We start from the raw sequence: 18335 nt of genomic DNA on the forward strand, positions 1-18335 counted from the left end.
GAAAAATAGAAGCACGTCTTGTTCATTAATTTACTGGAAATATTTTGTCATAGTGATGGTAGTTAAACCAACTCCTCATACAAACTCCTGACGGTTTATTTTATCTACAACTCTTGGGTGAGATATAATATGTTTGGTAAGTTTGATAGGGAAAATTTCTAGTACTTCGAAAGTTTTATACTTTGTTCTAATTGTAGTTTTATCTTTGTACACAATGTAGTTTTGTCTTTTTAATTATTTTGTGATGTTGTCGATTCACTTCATTTTAAATTGGTCATCTGTTTTACTCGTGGGTATGAACATGGGCAATTCATCATAGACTCTAAAACATGCCACTCGGGGACTTTTAAATTCTAGTAGGAATATATGGATAGGATCTAAACTTCTTTTTGCAGAAGTACAGAAAAATATCAACACTTCCCATTTGTAAATTAAAATATCATTCTTTTAAAGAAGTATAATTGTAAAAACCTCCATTTTTAAAAATTGCCAACTTTCTTTTTTTTAATATATATATATATATATATATATATATATATATATATATATACTTGATAGCATATGTAGATGCTAAGTTGAGTTAATTTGGTAGCACAAGAGACAGCAAATTTTGAATTGTGAAAGAAACTTGAAACTACTTTAAATATGTATTTAGTAGTTATTAGCATAGAGAGAATTTAGATTTTTGAACTACAAGTGGCAATTATTGCCTATTGTACCCTTATTAAGAAAAAGAATTACTATAAACTTTCGTGAATATATATATATATATATATATATATATATATATTTTTGTGATTTTGAACACTTGAGGAATTGAAAATTTGCAATCTTAAACTCATAAAAGATTGGAGGAATTCATGGAAGCTATTTTGGCCCAATCACTACAAATCTCTCGCTCAAATTTGGTGTGCAAGAAAAAACTCACACATTTTCTATACATACTTTCAATAGTGCATATTTAGATAAACTTATCTTCATTTAAGGTTGATTCACAAAATTGAATCGAACTTGTAGATCTCTCTAAAGTCCAAAAAACCACTTAAGCTAAACAAACTTGTGACTCGTAGAATTAGTTTCTTAAAGCCCAATAAGATTTTAGCTATAGTCGGATTTGTCACAGATGAATTTAGATTCCACAAATATATTTTAAATTGAAATTTTTAAAAAAATATATTTAAATATAACAAAATACAAGAATCAAAATCATATTTTATAAATAAATTTAATAAAGAGAGGAAAAACAATAAAACAAAATGAAAGGCAAAACATTGGAAGCTTTCCCAAAAGTGACTTGCAAGTCAAGTCCTCGACTACTTTTCCTTTTTTCTTCTTTTTCTCCTAACAAAGAGAAACCGCTCTCTTTCCACAGGATAACAGACAAACCTCCATCTTCAAACCAAAAATGGAGAAACCAAACACCATTTGCTCACACCTTCAATCACTACTCACTTTCTCCTTCTTCTTCTCCTTCCTCGCCCACTTTCTCCTCACTGCTCATGCTCAGAGTCTCCCCCCGGCAAAATTCGACGGTTTCGTATACGGAAACCACTCACTAGACTTGAACACCATCCTCATCGAGGCGTTTTTCGATCCGGTTTGCCCCGACAGCAGAGACTCCTGGCCACCTCTCAAGAAAGCCCTCGATCATTACGGCTCTCGCGTTCGTCTCGTCATTCACCTCCTCCCTCTACCGTTAGTACACTCGTCCCTCCCTCTTTTATGTGTTTCTGCTTATTTCTGTCGATTGCTCTGTTATATAGCTGAGAGTTTCTTTATTCTGGTTTAGAAATTGGAAAATGGATTATGGTCTCAATCCGAAGGGTTGATACTTAGCTGGAATTAATTGTTATGTCTTCACGTCGTTACTTAACTGAAATTTGCTTGTGTGCGTTGGATTTCTATGGAAGAGACAGAAATTATGTTAAATTTGCGTAGGAGTAGTGTGCCCAGGTTGGTATTGTAAGTAAATTAGAGAAAATTTCCCTAAGGTGATTCTTTAATTATTTAAAATTTTGCGAATGTTATCCTTTGTCATGGATTCATGGGCGAAAATTTTCTGATAGTTGTACTTTCTTGGATTGTAGTTATCACGAAAATGCATATGCAACATCTCGTGCTTTACATATTGTGGATTTGGTGAATCCCTCGGATACATTCAAATTGTTGGAAGCATTCTTCGGGGATCAGGTTATTCTTTTGTTCAATTTATTACATGCATATATTTTGAATGTAGAGAACCATTGATCTGGTGATGTATAAATGAGAATGAATGTGTGATCGTATTATAGTTATGGAGAGAGGAGAAGACAGAGTTTGAACGGAAAAGGGGTTGAGATTTTATTCAATAATCTTATCCAAGAGGGGGAGTGATATCTATAGAGTACCAACTGGCGATTGCGAGAATAATAACCGGATGAATAACTTTAACAAACTACAATAATTCGTAATTAATCATTTAACAATATAGCTGAATTTCATTTGATTAATGGTTTTCTTTACGAGTTTAGGTTTTCAATCACTTTTCTCCAAGTTCTTTCTTTAGAGCTAATGTTCCTTTTTGGAAATTATCAAATAAATGGTACTTTCCTGCTGTATGTAAGTTCTCTGGGTTTCATTTCCAAAATTTTCAGCAGCATTAGCTTAGGCTTCTTTGGTGGTATGTTTTAGAGCTTTTGTATTAAAAACTGTTGAACTGGTAATACAGGGTCATCCTTTTATGGGAAGAACAATTTCGGTTGTTAAGAATTATAGGTGGTCCACGAAAACAAAATGAAGAAAAATAACAGAAAATGGTTTAAAAAAAGTAACCCAAAGGTGTTTTCATTGATTTCTGTTTTTTTTAAAAAACGTTTTAAAAACAACTCGCAAACAATTGATGAATCATGTTCTCACTGAAATTGGACTTATTTTGTTGTATTAGTAGTAGTGACGGTTTCTGAATGCTAAATGTTAAGTTGAACTCATCAAAATGACTAGAAGAACTTTGTATTTTCTGTAGTCTCGCTCTGTTTCTCACTATTATGAAAACTGAATGATTGCATTTCTAATAAACAGAAGCAGTTTTACAATGCCGAAACTCGTTATTTGTCAAGGGCTGCTGTCATGGATAACATTGTGAAGTTTGGAGTTGAAGTACTAGGGGACTCCTACAAAAACACTCTGGTAACTGGTTTCAGTGACAGGGAAACCGATCTTTTGACACGTGTTTCTTTCAAGGTACAATGGCATCACACTTCAATTACTAATTTTATAGGTTGTTATAAAGATATATACAGTTATATTATAACAGACAAGTAATGCAATAATAATATCGTGAGATTGTTAATTGATCTCTCTGCATGATATTTGAACCTACTCTGCATTTTCACAACTTTGTTTCTTCTGCTGCATTTCTCATTCATTTTGAACTCTCTTACATCTTGCAGTTAAGCACCTCGAGAGGAGTCTATGGAACACCTTTTTTCTTTATAAATGGATTTCTAGCTCCTGATAAAGGGTCTCCCCTAAATTATGCCGAATGGAGAAACTTGATCGACCCTTTGATCAAGAAAAATAAGAGATCGGGGTCTCAGCATCTGTCACTATAAAGTATTTGGTCGACAAAAATCTCTATATGTCTCCATGGCCACCCATCTTAAATTACTATATTTATATCTATATGGTTTGCAGATGGAGAGCATCTAATCTTGGAAGGTATGGGGACTTGGCTTTTATGTGATAATAACCCATTCTCCCAGATAAAGGTGAGCCAGTCTCGATTGGTTATGTGAAAAACGACTTTTGCAAGTGAAATATTCATTGTTATGCAATTGTCTAGTAATGTGTAAGATGGACATAGATTGTGTTTGAAGTATTCCAAGGATGCTTTCAGTGGCTTTCTCTATTTGTTTTGAAGCAATGTATATCTCACTGGCTTGGTTATTTCATATGGGGCTTTACCATTCACCCAGCTGCTTTTCTTCTTCTTCCAATCTCCACATGATGAAGACCTTCAAAATAGAAAATCAAGTTAACTTGAGCTTTCTTTCAAAGCCGAGTTGATCGAAGGGATCGTCCAGTTGGTTTATTGATTTTTCCCTTCAGTTAGATGAGAGTGAGTTGTGAAATGACATATATCCTCAAGAAGAGTTCCCACTGGTTAAGAGCCTAAGACCCAAGTATTTGAGTAATACCTACTAGAGGTTGTATGTTCAAATATTTAGGTGATTTATTGGTTTTGATTTGGTGCAGGTGAGAATGAGATGAGACATAGCCTGGAAAAGGCATGTCTGCGGGCTAAGAGATGTAGTTTTTGAGTTATATTCATTTTGTTAAGATACCACCTAACCTAACAAAAACAACACAAACAGAAACTCAAGAACGCTCAAATATTATATGGAAATATTATGTATTAATATAAGAAAAGTAACAAGATAATCAGACTCTATACAATATTATGAGAGAAGTAACCAATCATCTGGCCCTTTGGGAGGGTTGGTTTCTCCCAAATTATCCCGAGGAAATCTCCAAAATTCTTCACATCTTTCTCTCGACCCTATTTGTCCTAAGAAAGTTCTATGGTAAACTTAGTACCTATTTACTAATGTGCTCCTTGTAGTAACCATACTAATATTCTACTAATAATTCTATTATATCTGTAACTACGGCTCTCACACATCTAGTTGTTGGATGAGCTTACTCAAGATAACTTTTAGTTGCCTCCAAAAATCCAAATGGAGGTTGGGTGTAAGCATGATGAACTGATTGGCCTTCTTAAGCATGAAAAAGATGGTGGATGGGATGCAATGATCGGTTGGTCTATGAAGATCAGAACCCATCGAGACATTAACAAACAGATTGACTGACTTTGACTTAGCTAGACTTCGGTATTTCCATATCTAGTTGTTGCAGTTTATGTCATCCCTTCTTTTGAACTTTTTTTTTTTTTTTTGGCTTGATTTTTATAAATTTGGTCTAAAATTTTGAAATATTGAATTATTTACTAAATTTTTGGGTTTTTTTGGACAAAATTTTAGGTTGTGTTTGATATTTAGTTTAGTCCCTTTCATTGATATAGTCGATGGCTACTTTAGGCTTATCTAGCTCTTATACCCATCACGCCAACTAAGTCCCAATTTTGTTAATGTCATTTATCATTTTGATTTTGTAAAATCCAACTTAGAAATTGAACCATAGACTTTCAACAATAGCTCGAGCTTTTGAAAGATTAGGTCTATTTGAACTTCATGTGTTTGGTATTCGATTTTAAAAGAAATGATTAATAACCCATCTAAGATTTGATTGGTTGACATAATTGGATTGTGAATATAGCAATTAGACCCAAAATATTAATAGATGTAATACAATGAAAAAATGTAAATATATCAAAATTCAGATCGAATACTTGGAGTGATAGATTATATAGTCGATAGGAGTTTATCAACAATAAATTCTATTGTCGATAGATTTTCCTTTCTTTGCAATTTTTAAAAATGTTATTGTACACTTGATTTTCAACCTTAAAAGTACTCTTGCATTGCAATTATTCAACTTTTAAGTCTTGAGTTTCGAATCAAGCTTACCTAATCTTTAGGTGGACATTACCACTTTGGGTGCAAGAAAACTATGGACCTTGGGACCATCAACTTCCACATGGAAGCAAATCAAGATTATAGTCAAACGGTCAAAATGTTTGATGATGAAATATTTTATGACAGTTACATAGAGAAGTAATCCTAACGTGTTTTAAAGCAAGACATGATGTTGGCTCTCCACTGCTCTGTTATATCGGTCGAGTATTACAAAGTTAGGTAGTTAACATGGGATAATGCTTTGTGTTTCAATGAGATGTGTGTGAATCCCGTAAGTATTTACGGTAAGCATTGCATTCCCATGGAGCTCAAACTAAGTTGATGATTCATTCTAAGATGTATCCATAAAACATTTGCCTAATAATTGATATAAGGATGTGGTTGAAGTTTATTTGAAGATTGTTCATAGGTTGGACATTGTTAACTATATCCACTGTAAGCATATATGTCTTTTTGTCACTCATTGTGGTGTGGAATGCAGTTGCTCGTCTTAGTTTCAGGCCTTGTACCTATGAGGCATAGGAGGTTGTTAGAGAGGTCTGTTGGGACTTTACTTATCCTTTGTTCTTCGAGGACCTTTTTGGTAGGGAGGGGAGGGGAGGGGAGGGAAGGGCCGTAGAGGAATTTAACATTAAAGGAAATGATTTAATGTTTGAGTATCTTGGCTTCTAAGTTGCATTTGGGGAAGCAATGCCACAAACATGCTTTGGCCTATAGTGAAGATAAGGTGTTAGGACTAAAGAAATGACAAAAGAGTAAGAACAAAAATCATGGACAATATTTAATTTACATGATTGAAGTTGCTTGAAGAATTATGGAAGGGAGGTGAAACTCTTTCCTCCTATGAAAGGGGTTCGTGAATTCAGGGGGGAAATGCTTTTGATCTCTATAAATTAGAAAAAGTAAAATTTTCTATTAGGCCCTTGGGGTTTGGCTTTTAACCCATCCTTAAGGACCAATTGAGATGACTCATAAAATTTTAGCAATTTTGAACTTGAGAGGCACTATTGAGACAAGAGTAACCCATAACTATAATAATTACCTCTTTGCTATAGTAAATATATTTTTATTTTGTACTCTTCAATTAACTAGAGTCTATCACTTTTCAAAACTCTATTGATTAACGTATTTACTATTTTACATTTATCATTTTTTATTATTTGTTACAATCATCTTTCTTGAATTAAAATAGTGTATACCCTAATATATACTATTGTCACCAGGATTTAGCATAGGCTCGGGGGTTCGAGCCTCCCTCAACTTTATTGTCTTTATATAATATATATAAAGAAAACTATTTACTTTTTAATATTTATAGTTAGCTTAGTGGTTGTTCTGTCTGTCCAACCCAAGTTCAAATCTTACATTTTCTAGATCCGATCATATTGTAATATAATCTCTAACCGACTGCTTGCCTCCAAACACTTGGAAATCAAACATAAAACAAACTTAAAAACTACTTGTAAAAAGTTTCGAAATCAAGTAAAAGCTAATCCGAAAACATAAAAATCAAAAAGACATTTTCAATTAGTTTTAATAATGTTCAAACACGTTTTCTTTTTTTTCTTTTTTTCTTTTCTGTTGTTGTCAAAAGTCTTGTAATTTTACTTGTGAATTGAAAGGTAAAATAAAGATGAAAGGGTAGATTAAAATGTGATTTGAAGAAGAGAACAAGACATAGGCACATGCCTACAAGTAGAAGGTAAGTGAATACTTTAGGAAACATGTGTGAGTTCTGACACCCACAACCTTTTCAACTTCACTGTCTTTCAATTGCACCTTTCTTTTAAATAAGTATATTAATTAAGGGTTTCCTCTTGATGTTACCAATGGTCTTATCCAAACAGCCAAGAATTGGCACACATGTAAATGTGTATCACCAAGCAACCATCCTCATCTTCTTTTAGGTTTTGTTTCTTATTCTTACTCGTTCACTTTCCTTTTTGTCCTCTCTTTCTTCTACTCAATCACTCTCTCACCCTCACAGGAAAACCGAGTTTGGGAGTTCGAATCTTTTATCCCATGTTTTACATCAGTTGAGTTATATGGTTATATGGCTTGATTCTATAAACAATTATGGTTTAGAAATGAAGTATCTCCTGAACTTTTAAAGATATTATATTTATTGATATAGAAAGATGTTAGAAATGTGAATATAACATCTTAATTTCAATTGAGTTATGCTTGCTGTGACTAATTCTTCAATTAGAAGTAAGAAAGTTCTTGAGCATATAAATAAAACCAATGTCCCGATTTGTACATAATTTTTAAAAGGTAGAATCCAAGTAAACACAAACAAGTTGACATGAGAGGAAATCTTCTACAACAAACAACCGGAGAAAGGAGAGATTAAAAGTCAAAACCAATCATGTCAACTTGACGATATAGAACTTATGTTAGAAGTAAGAAAGGTCCTTACTACGGAAATATAATTTGAAATGTGTATTCTATTGATACGAGGTATTTCAAGTTAAAATCGATAACCAAAATCATAAACATTAAAACTTAATAGAATTAACATCATACTCGTTACGAAGATATATATATATATGTATATATATGTATATATATATGAAAAATGATCGTTATAAACAAAGTTAAATAAACATATATGTCTTAATCAATTAAACTATGCTTAAGTTATTAGCAAGTAGAAGTTCGTTAAAAGTACAAAAAGTTCTTCTAGATCAAGTTATATCTAACTGTCCTAACATGTACTTATTAGATCAAACTCCTTTTATTTATTCTATCATGTACGATCCGTAAAGTCAGACGACTAGTTTTAGCACCGATATATATTGAATTCACACTTGTTCACCTAATTATTTTTTTATATTATAAATAAATAAATAAATAAAAAAGAACAGGAAGTCAAGCTCTGAAATTAATGGCTAATTTGATATTTAGATGATTTTAAGGAAGAAGGCCATGTGCACCCAAGTGATCACTTGAAACCCCATATTGTTTTCCTTAATAAAATTGTTATTACAAGCAATGGTTCTAATTTAATTAGCAAACCATGTTAACTACCATTGACATTTTCACCAAAATACAGTTTTAAAATAACCCTTATTATATGGAGATCCCATTTTCAACCTTTATATATATATATATATATATATATATATATATAATTAATAACTTTATTAATTTCAAATTTATTTGTTTTTAAATATATTAATAATTATTTTAATTATAATTAAAAAATATTCCAAAAACCCCCCATCTGATATTCCTTTGCCATGTGCATTATACTGTTTCAATCATTTTCTCCTCTTTCTTTATTATTCCCATCTTAAATTTCTTACTTAATTTATACACAAATATAATCTTTTTTTATTATTATTATTGTTATCATAATTATTATATCATGGATTTATTTCATTTGCTTTGAATTGTATTTCGGTCGTTGAATTTTCGTAATTAGTTCTATATGACATTTATATCTTAAAAATGTTGTTGTTGTTGTTATCATTATCATTATTATTATTATTATTATTATTATTATTGTTATTGGAGGTGTCATTTGTTGACCTATTCAAGAGGAAGTGCATTGAAATTCTTACCAAATTAAATAATAACAACAATAAATGAAAACGAATTTTAGAAAATTTTATATTTTTGCTTACCTTCTCTTCAAGAAAAAAGAAACCCATCTCATAATTAGAATAAATTTGACGGGTCTCTGATGGATGATTCGATTATAAGAATTCTAATAATAAGAAGAAGAAAAAATGATTAGTAAATGAGATGGTAATAATAAAAACAAACAAATACTTTATTTAAAATTTTGTAATAAAAATGTCGAAAACAACAAAATAATTAACAAATAAGAAGCGTAGAAATTTAATTTAAGAATTTTTTTGGAAATGTATGATCACTATATGAACGAAAATATACTTTAACCGATGATTATTGAAGGTTAGTATATGAATCAAACAAAGACATCAAATATATATGTGTATGTATTTGTCCACTTTTGCTTATGGTTCTCCTTGGATCTTGGATTATCTAGTAATCACATGCTAAACTTCATTAATTAACTTAACTTTCTACCATCTTCTTTTTCATTCATCACTAACTTAATTCCCTTTTTAATTAATTAATTTTCCCTTGAATTGTATGGTTCATATACGTATGCTTCCAAATCTACCCTCACAAATTTCTGACAACCTTCTGGTCGGTGGATATTATATATATATATATATATATATATATAGGAAATAATCAAATATAGAATACATATGTGTTTATATATTCAGCCATATATCTGATCAATACTATGATTAATTTTGTGACATATAGATCCATGTAATTTAATATGGACTTATTATGTGCACTATAGTTTAATTTTATGATGAATTTGAAGATATATCATTTAATTTTTTTTTCTTTTTCTAAACCCTAAATTTTAGAATGTTATATTTTAATTTGTGAATTTATTTTTGTTATTAGGTTTTAATTTTTTTCTTTCATTTTTGTTTTAATTTGGTTCGTAAGACTACTAGTACATTTAGAATTTTTAATTTTATTTACTTATTAAAAATTCACTTTCAATTATTAGTATAATTAATTAGAACATATATTTTGTGATTTTTTGTTAATTTTCCATCAAATTTCAAATCATATATTTTTTTTAAAATTAATCAACCTAAAATATGAACGAAAATTGACTTCAAAAAAATTCGAGAGTAAAAATGAAATTTTGAAATCAATGAAGCAAATAAAAATTAAACTCAAAACCTCATGACTTGGAGTGCAACATACTTGACATATTTTGAAACTCGGAAATCGGACTCTAAATTTGAAGTACAAAAAGGATATTTCTCTTAAATTTAACCATCTTCACTTTTGCCAAATTAGCATTCATCTAAAGGATAATACTAATCACCTTGACTAATTATTATTCAATAATAAAATCTAATAGATGGTTTCAATTGCAAAGTTCGAACTATCATGACGAAAAGAATCACAAATTTCTATTCAAACTTTATGTTATTTGCTTACTTTTTGGATTAAAAAGAAATAATTAAACTTAAGGAAGCTAGCTTATTTGAGGAATGAATGACAACACAAGTCGTTTTATTTATTATTTTTTACTATATCAACTTGATTGATAAATACTTTAAAAATCACAGTGCCCTACGACTCTAACTTATAATATATCTTATCAATTTTCTACTATTTTCTTTTAGTTAATTAGCTAAATAACACTATTACCTTTTGAATAAACTCACATATATATATATATACTAGCTAAAATGGGGATAAATTGACAAAAAAAGAAAAAAAAAATCATTCAATACAATTATAAAAAATTGTTAATGAATATGATCATTATCATATCCAATCACAAAATTTAAAAATCATTAGTGGTATGTGAATTGGTATATATGTCAAAATTTGGCATGTGAATATGATATAGGTACATATATATGTTTTGAATGATTAGGGTTATAATATGATCATCATGTTACAATATCAAAGTTCATGTGGGATTGTCCATATGAAATATTATTTTATATGTATGAAGAAGAAAACTAAAAGAGTTCCAAAGTTCAATATTATTAAAAATAGAAGAAAATTTGATTAAAGAAATGAGAATAAAAATGAATATAAGTGAGGTGGAGAGTTTGATTTATTCACGGCTTTCCTGCTGGTGAGGCCATGTGAGTTTCCTCTCTCAAGACCTCAACACAACGTGGGAATGATTCAATTATTATTTTCTCTTTTCATTTTTCAAATTTTCCATAAACTTCATATAATAAATTACACTTTTTCTATTATATTATCACTAAAATTAACTTTAAATTAAAACTATGTTTAGTTGTTTGCTATAAGTATTATCGAGGTTTGGTCGTTTCGAACTATATATTAAACATAGCTATAATCATTTTAGATCTAAAATTCTCAACAATTTGAAAAGGAGAGTTATATATATATATATATATATATATATATATATATATATATATATATATATATATATATATATATATATTTTTGGAATATAATTTATAATTAAAAGAATAAAAAAGAAAGTGATAATGTAAATCTTTTATTAAAAGAAAAAAAAAAAAAAAAAAAAAAAGAAGAGACAACAATTTGCTTGCAGTTGCCAGAGGTCACATGTGAGGTTGTTGGATTGGGGGATTTAGGGTTCTTATTTAAGACATTCATTTGCCTCTCAATTCCTAAACCATCCTTTCTTCTTCTTCTTCAAAACTCTCTCTCTCTCTTTTTGGCAATTAACAATGGAGAAACTTTCTTTCGCATTTGCCTTCTTCTTTCTTGCTCTATCCAACTTCTTCTTCATTTTTGTCAATGCATTTACCGCGTCGGGATGGGCTCCCGCCCATGCTACCTTTTATGGCGAGAGCGATGCCTCTGGAACAATGGGTAAGTACAAAAAAAAATGTTAAAACTTTTTTAAGTGCAATGATAATTTAAAATTTAGAAAACGACCCTTATGGGGAAAGTACACCAATCCAAAACAAAATACCATTGTCTTTGTCTGTAGAAAAGCACATTAATTAAATTAATTTCCATTGTGTTTAATTAATTACATATATGTGAATAATGTAGGTGGAGCTTGTGGGTATGGGAACTTATACCAGACGGGTTACGGGACGAGGACAGCAGCGCTGAGCACAGCATTGTTCAACGACGGAGCATCCTGCGGACAGTGTTTCAAGATCATATGCGATTACAAGACGGATCCACGGTGGTGCATTAAAGGGGCATCGGTGACCATAACAGCAACAAATTTCTGCCCACCAAACTACGCTCTACCAAACAACAATGGAGGGTGGTGTAACCCTCCGCTTAAGCATTTCGACATGGCTCAGCCTGCTTGGCAGAAGATTGGCATTTACAGGGGAGGAATCATCCCTGTCCTCTACCAAAGGTATTCATTTTGACTTTTAACTTTAAATTCTATTCTCCAAACATATACTCTTTGTTTTTTAACTTGGGTCGATTTGTTCTTTTCACTTTTGAATTTTTGTTTTATTTGTTAAAAGATTCTAATGATTTTTAATGTCGAGTTTTAATGTAAGATTCTCGATCACCCATGTGACTTAAACGAGAATTCAATCTAAAAAATTGGAATTTGATTTTAAAAAAAATGGTGAATCTAAAGAGGTACAATTTTGATGAGATATCTTGATAAATGAATTTTGAGATGAAATGTCGTCTTTAAAATTTAAATTTTTTGTTATCGAATTTGTCCTCAATCTTTTTTTAAAAAAAAGGTTTATGAGTTCTAGCCATGTGAATTTTAATTGGAGTCACCTAAACTCGATTGAGGTGGATATTGATAATTGTCTATATTTCAAATTATAATATAATAATTGTTAATTTTTTATGAAAATATTTAACGGAAACAAATAAGACATTTGAAAGCTTAGGCACACACAAATAAAATAAACTTCATGGTTATTTATGGACCAAAATAAGAACATATTCCAACCAAAAGTAATCCTAAACAAAAAAAAGAAATTATGAGAAATTGAGTTGTATGATCATATATTATGTTTTCACCATACATGTAACTTTTATAATATGTACGATAGAAAATTAAAAGACGTGCTATTTTTATAAACAAATTCATCGATAAATTTAAAACGTAACGAAATTATATAATATATAATTTTAACAGGAATGAATTTGAATATTGTTAATCATGACAGGGTTCCTTGCAAAAAGAGAGGAGGTGTAAGATTCACAGTGAATGGAAGAGACTATTTTGAACTTGTTCTAATAACCAATGTGGGAGGAGCTGGTGACATCAAATCGGTGTCTATTAAAGGCTCTAAATCAAGCAATTGGACCCCAATGTCAAGGAATTGGGGGGCCAATTGGCAATCCAATTCCTATCTAAATGGCCAATCTTTGTCCTTCAAGATCACCACAAGCGATGGCCAAACCCAAGTTTTCAACAACGCCGTGCCTTCATCTTGGAGATTTGGCCAAACATTCGCTAGTAGGGTCCAATTCAGGTGAGGAAAGACCCCACACGGGTCTAGGGTGTCGTGGGTTTAGTGGTGATCGGATTGGCAGAGGCGTGCCCAAGTGGTTTTTTTTAATCTACGGAAGCAGCCCGCCATCTTAATTTCAGCTATCTGGTTACCGAATTTTATGAAAAGGATCCACGACATTGTTCCTAACCGATGAAAGTTTGAATTTGTGTGAGGAAAGTAATAAGAAGCCGAAAGGAAATTACTTTTATGGCTTCAAAATATAGGTATCTTCCGTTACTCGTATAAAAGTTTTTCTTTTTCTTATCTTTAAAAGTCAATTTGTAATGTTGGTCGTCTGTAACAGGTAATATATAATATATATAATATATATATATATATATCAACAGCTTTACTTTGTTTGTTAAATTGTTTCCTATATTATGTTTCTTTAATTTATTTCCGCTAATTAATTATAACTTTAGTACTTGAAGTTTAAGTTTTCGTCAAGTTAATTCATAAATTTCAAAGTTGAACATTCAATTTTCAATATTTCATATAAGTGTTTAATACTTTAATTATAACGTAACTAACTAATCATTAATATTTTCTAATTCTCACCCTTTTTATTTCTATTCTCGATTCTCACCTTCTTCCTCGTTGATCAGTCCTTTCGCAGTCGTGGTTACCTCTTCCCTTCTCTCTCTCGTGGAACTCTAACTACTAGACTCAAAAGCTAATAGAACTGAAACTCATTAAAAGGAAAGAAAAAAAAATAACTTAAATAATTTGAAACTAATTGGCTTTTAAGCCCAAATAAGTACATGCCCACAAATTTGGCCTAAAGTCAACCAAAGTTAAGCCCAAGTAATGTCCAGCCAAAGTATTTGTATATAGATATAGGATCTCATCCTTCATTTCATGCATTCATAATCTAGAAAAGAAGGTAGAGACTTGGAGACTTTAGAAAAATTAAATAGGTCTCTTCAAAAACCCCAATCATCTTTTCGAAGATGTGAATACTACGTGGATAAAAAGAACTATTTACTAGAAAGGAAGGTATAAAAATGTTGAAAATAGATTAACCAAAGTAAAGCTATAAGACACATTGTTTGGATCACTAATTTGAAGTCAGCAGAGTGGACTACTGTAGTTCACTCTATGTTTAGATCTCTAATTATAATAGTTTATTTTCTTCGACTATTTATATAAGCTACAATTCAACTACGATATTACTATTTCACATCACTTTCTTGGTACATTTTTTATTATCTTCTTTTTTACATTGTTTACTATTTCCTACAAAAACTAAAAAATTCTACACTTTAAATATAGATTGTTATAACTAAAATACAATAGTTTGCATCTAAACGTGGATTTCATCATCCAAGTGTGGCACGACTTTTTGAATGCTTAGTTAAAATACTTAATTTTTTTTTTCCATTACAGTGTAAACAAACAATTGAAACTTTCATGTCATTTGTTTTTATAGAAAGTTTAATAATTTCTAGTTCGTTTGTTTTTATAGAAACTTACAATATATTTGAGAGCAATTTCGAAATGACTAAAATTACTTTTATCAGCATTGCTTGAAACACGTATTTAATTATCAAAATTAATTCAGTATTTATATTTACACTTTTAAACACAACTACCCTATCATCAAATTTAGTTTTGAATAATAAAAAAACATGTTTCGAAATGATTTTTAAACATAACAAAAAGTTTTACATAAACGGTTGAGATGTTGAGAGAATCTCACATCAAATTCAATGTATTTTATTATATTTCTAAAAATATTTACGAACATAACAAAATATAACAATCTATTTGAGATTGACCTTATAAACAATCTTTGACATATCGCATTTATCATAAATAGACAAGTGATATTTTGCAAATATATTTTGACTTATTTTTGCTATATCAATTTATTTATGAAAAAGATCTCAAGTTTTAAGACTAATTTTTACTCGTTAAAGGAATGTTAGGGTTTATGAATTATTAGTATTTTCCATTATTATTTTCCTTTTTGGTATTTTCTATTAATAAATTTTCCTTTAATGGTTTCTTTGAGGTTTATATATATTCCTACTTAAAACTCTAAATTATTATGGTTTATTCAATAATATAGAAATTTTACTGAAGGTGTTCGGTGCTAGAAGTGGTGTGAAGTGAAGTAGTGGACTATAATAGTTCACTTGTTTGGGGATAGGTTTAATTTTAGTTGAGGATTAGGATTAGGATTTCAAATAACCCACGTGCCACTACTAGTTCTTCAACCCTGGGGCTATTTGTTAGAAGGGTTGAGAAGTTTATTGACAAACTTTTTTCTAAGTCATTCCAAATACACTTTTAGTTTAATTATAATAATTAATATTTTTTAAAATACATTTTCTTATGCTTTTCTTTTTGCAAAATTGTTTTATCTACTCATTAAACTTGTCAATAGTCATACATGGAGATTGTAGTTAAATTTATTAAATGAACAACCTAATTAACAAAATTTAATAAAATCACATATCAATTTCTATCCAATATGTTATAATATAAAATTGTAGAAGACGTGCATCCAAACTAGTAATAAACTAGTTTGTATTAATAAGTGGAAGGTACAATTCGAATTTTGTGTTTCAAAAAATGGTATTTTCATGTACCTAATATATGTATGCCAAAAAATAATAGTAAAAATAACATAACACATACTTATAATAATCTGTACATCAAATATAGACTATAAAAACCCAAACTACAATACTCTATATCCTAAACACAAATTATAATATATAATGCACATACTACAATAACCACATATTAGAATAATCTACTATACACTTCAAACGTCCCCTAAATTGTTATATATTGTATAGTTACAATGATTCAAATGAAACGTAATAAAGTTTAGAAAGTTATCGTCACAAAACTTGAAGGTAATTTTGACTAAATCGGAGTGAACTAAGGGGTGTTTGGAAACTTAGGTAAATTTGGAAGAGTTGGATTGAGTGGGTAAACACAAATAATATTAAAAAGTTTATTACGGCTCAAACTCGTTCGCGGTTATTATCATCTCTAATGCTAAAATAAGTTTTTAGGGCCGTAGTAACTACTGATTTTTAACCCTAAGAAAACAGAACCCCAATGGTCACAAGTAGCAGTCGACAATCGGCCCACATACCCACCGAAACCTCTTCTTTCCCTTTCCAATGGCCAATTCTCTTCTCAAACCTTCTCTACTACGCCCCTTTGCTCAAGACCTCCGGAATTTCACACACAACAACACCACGATTGGCCTCAAATTCCTTTCTTCTCTCTCTCAAACCCCTCAATCAACCAACGATCGGACACAAGATTACCTCGTCCACACCATCGGCCTCCCCAAGGATTCAGCTCTAGCCGCTGCCAAGAAAATCCGTCTCAAACCAACCGCAGATCCCGACTCTGTTCTTGCACTCTTTAACGCCTATGGATTCACACCTTCCCACATTGCCAGCATCTTTAGCAAACAATCCTGTCTCCTTCTTGCCGATCCGGACACAACACTCAAGCCCAAGATCGAGTTTCTCTCCAAAAACGGCATATCTGGTAACTTACTCGCCGACGTAATCTGTAGGGACCCACATATTCTTCATAGGAGTCTGGACAAGCAGATTGTTCCATGTATTGATTTTCTCATAAATTTCTTTGGGTCTACTGATGGCGTTGTTTTGCTTTTTTCTGCCGGAGGTGGGACTCGGGTTTTGGAAACTTTTTCTGAATCTATGGCTCCTAATGTCGAAGTACTGAGAGCTAATGGTGTGCCCGATTCAAACATTGCTAAAATGCTTTCTTTGCGCCCGATTGCACTCTCCAAGGATGTGGAACACTTTATTGACATTGTCGAGAAGACAAAGGAAATGGGGTTAAATCCTTCGAGTTTGATGTTTATTCATGGGATGTGTATGATTGCATCGATGAGTAAGGACAAATGGTTATCGAAAGTGCATCTTTTTAAAAGTTTTGGGTGGTCAGATGAGCAGTTTCGATCTATGTTTCTCAAGCAGCCTTTTTTCATGAAACGGTCCGAGGAGCATTTAAAGAGGATGTTGGATTTCTTTATGAACAAATGGGACTGGACATTGGAAGATGTTTCCAAGTACCCAGTTTTGCTCAATCTTAGTCTTGAAAAGAGGGTGATACCGAGGTCGTCTATCGTTCAGCGCCTGATATCAAAAGGTTTTATCAAGAGGAAGAGTTTTGGCAAAGCATTGCAAAGACCCGAGCAATGGTTCTTGGAGAAGTTTGTGATGAAGTATCTTTCAGAAGATCCCCATCTATTAGAGATGTACCAGGAGACGAAGAAGAAGATGGCGATACAATGAAAACTCTCCTCTTCACTTCGGGTAATTCGTCTATTCTGCTACCAACTCTGCACTTCACTCTGTGAGAGAGAGCCTGTAGGTTTGTGTGCAAAGCTTGTGAGATTTCACAGATCTTAGAACTGTGATTTGCTGATAACCGACATATGATAGTTATAGCATTTTGATCTTTTAGGAATTTACCAACTTGCATGAGACTGCGCCAAGAGAAGTAACTAATTATGATGCTTAATTTTAAAGATTGGTGTTGTTAGGGATTATCATTGATGATTGGGGAGTTCCTCTTCCATTTACTAACAGAAGTAGTTTGTATCTCTTGTTTTGTTTGGGTTTTTCCCGCTCCCTTTTGGAAGATTTACTGTATCTTGAAGAATTTATTCATTTTTATCAATCAGCAAAAGGTTTCATCTCGTTAGTGTATATATTTGGAATTCAACTACATATGCAAA

General features: G+C 31.2%; 3 protein-coding genes across 3 annotated transcripts; all 3 read left to right on the forward strand.

Annotated features, from left to right (window-relative positions):
• The first annotated feature begins 1282 nt into the window (after positions 1-1282).
• On the forward strand, positions 1283-3886 carry LOC103488395 (uncharacterized). The gene is made up of 4 exons (XM_008447108.3): positions 1283-1695; positions 2088-2190; positions 3058-3219; positions 3429-3886. The coding sequence occupies exons 1-4, from the start codon at positions 1406-1408 to the stop codon at positions 3588-3590; spliced, it is 717 nt and encodes a 238-aa protein (XP_008445330.2). The 5' UTR covers positions 1283-1405; the 3' UTR covers positions 3591-3886.
• A 7818-nt stretch (positions 3887-11704) lies between these two features.
• Positions 11705-13960, forward strand: LOC103488394 (expansin-A11). The gene is made up of 3 exons (XM_008447107.3): positions 11705-11972; positions 12159-12480; positions 13265-13960. Exons 1-3 carry the CDS (start codon positions 11828-11830, stop codon positions 13575-13577), a joined length of 780 nt encoding a protein of 259 aa, XP_008445329.2. The 5' UTR covers positions 11705-11827; the 3' UTR covers positions 13578-13960.
• A 2774-nt stretch (positions 13961-16734) lies between these two features.
• On the forward strand, positions 16735-17889 carry LOC103488393 (transcription termination factor MTERF5, chloroplastic-like). Its single transcript, XM_008447106.3, has one exon. The coding sequence runs from the start codon at positions 16735-16737 to the stop codon at positions 17887-17889; it is 1155 nt and encodes a 384-aa protein (XP_008445328.2).
• The last annotated feature ends 446 nt before the right edge of the window (positions 17890-18335 follow it).

The sequence above is a fragment of the Cucumis melo genome, chromosome 3, assembly GCF_025177605.1.
Source record: "Cucumis melo cultivar AY chromosome 3, USDA_Cmelo_AY_1.0, whole genome shotgun sequence".
NCBI classification, from domain to species: domain Eukaryota; kingdom Viridiplantae; phylum Streptophyta; class Magnoliopsida; order Cucurbitales; family Cucurbitaceae; genus Cucumis; species Cucumis melo.

What these genes read in the sequence shown, in the direction of transcription:
- LOC103488395 (XM_008447108.3), top strand. Translation starts at nt 1,406, where the DNA reads ATGGAGAAACCAAACACCATTTGCTCACACCTTCAATCACTACTCACT. An exon ending in AAGCATTCTTCGGGGATCAG is followed by an intron (nt 2,191 to 3,057) that starts GTTATTCTTTTG and finishes TCTAATAAACAG; the next exon opens with AAGCAGTTTTACAATGCCGA. An exon ending in TGACACGTGTTTCTTTCAAG is followed by an intron (nt 3,220 to 3,428) that starts GTACAATGGCAT and finishes TACATCTTGCAG; the next exon opens with TTAAGCACCTCGAGAGGAGT.
- LOC103488394 (XM_008447107.3), top strand. Translation starts at nt 11,828, where the DNA reads ATGGAGAAACTTTCTTTCGCATTTGCCTTCTTCTTTCTTGCTCTATCC. An exon ending in CGATGCCTCTGGAACAATGG is followed by an intron (nt 11,973 to 12,158) that starts GTAAGTACAAAA and finishes TGAATAATGTAG; the next exon opens with GTGGAGCTTGTGGGTATGGG. An exon ending in ATCCCTGTCCTCTACCAAAG is followed by an intron (nt 12,481 to 13,264) that starts GTATTCATTTTG and finishes TAATCATGACAG; the next exon opens with GGTTCCTTGCAAAAAGAGAG.
- LOC103488393 (XM_008447106.3), top strand. Translation starts at nt 16,735, where the DNA reads ATGGCCAATTCTCTTCTCAAACCTTCTCTACTACGCCCCTTTGCTCAA.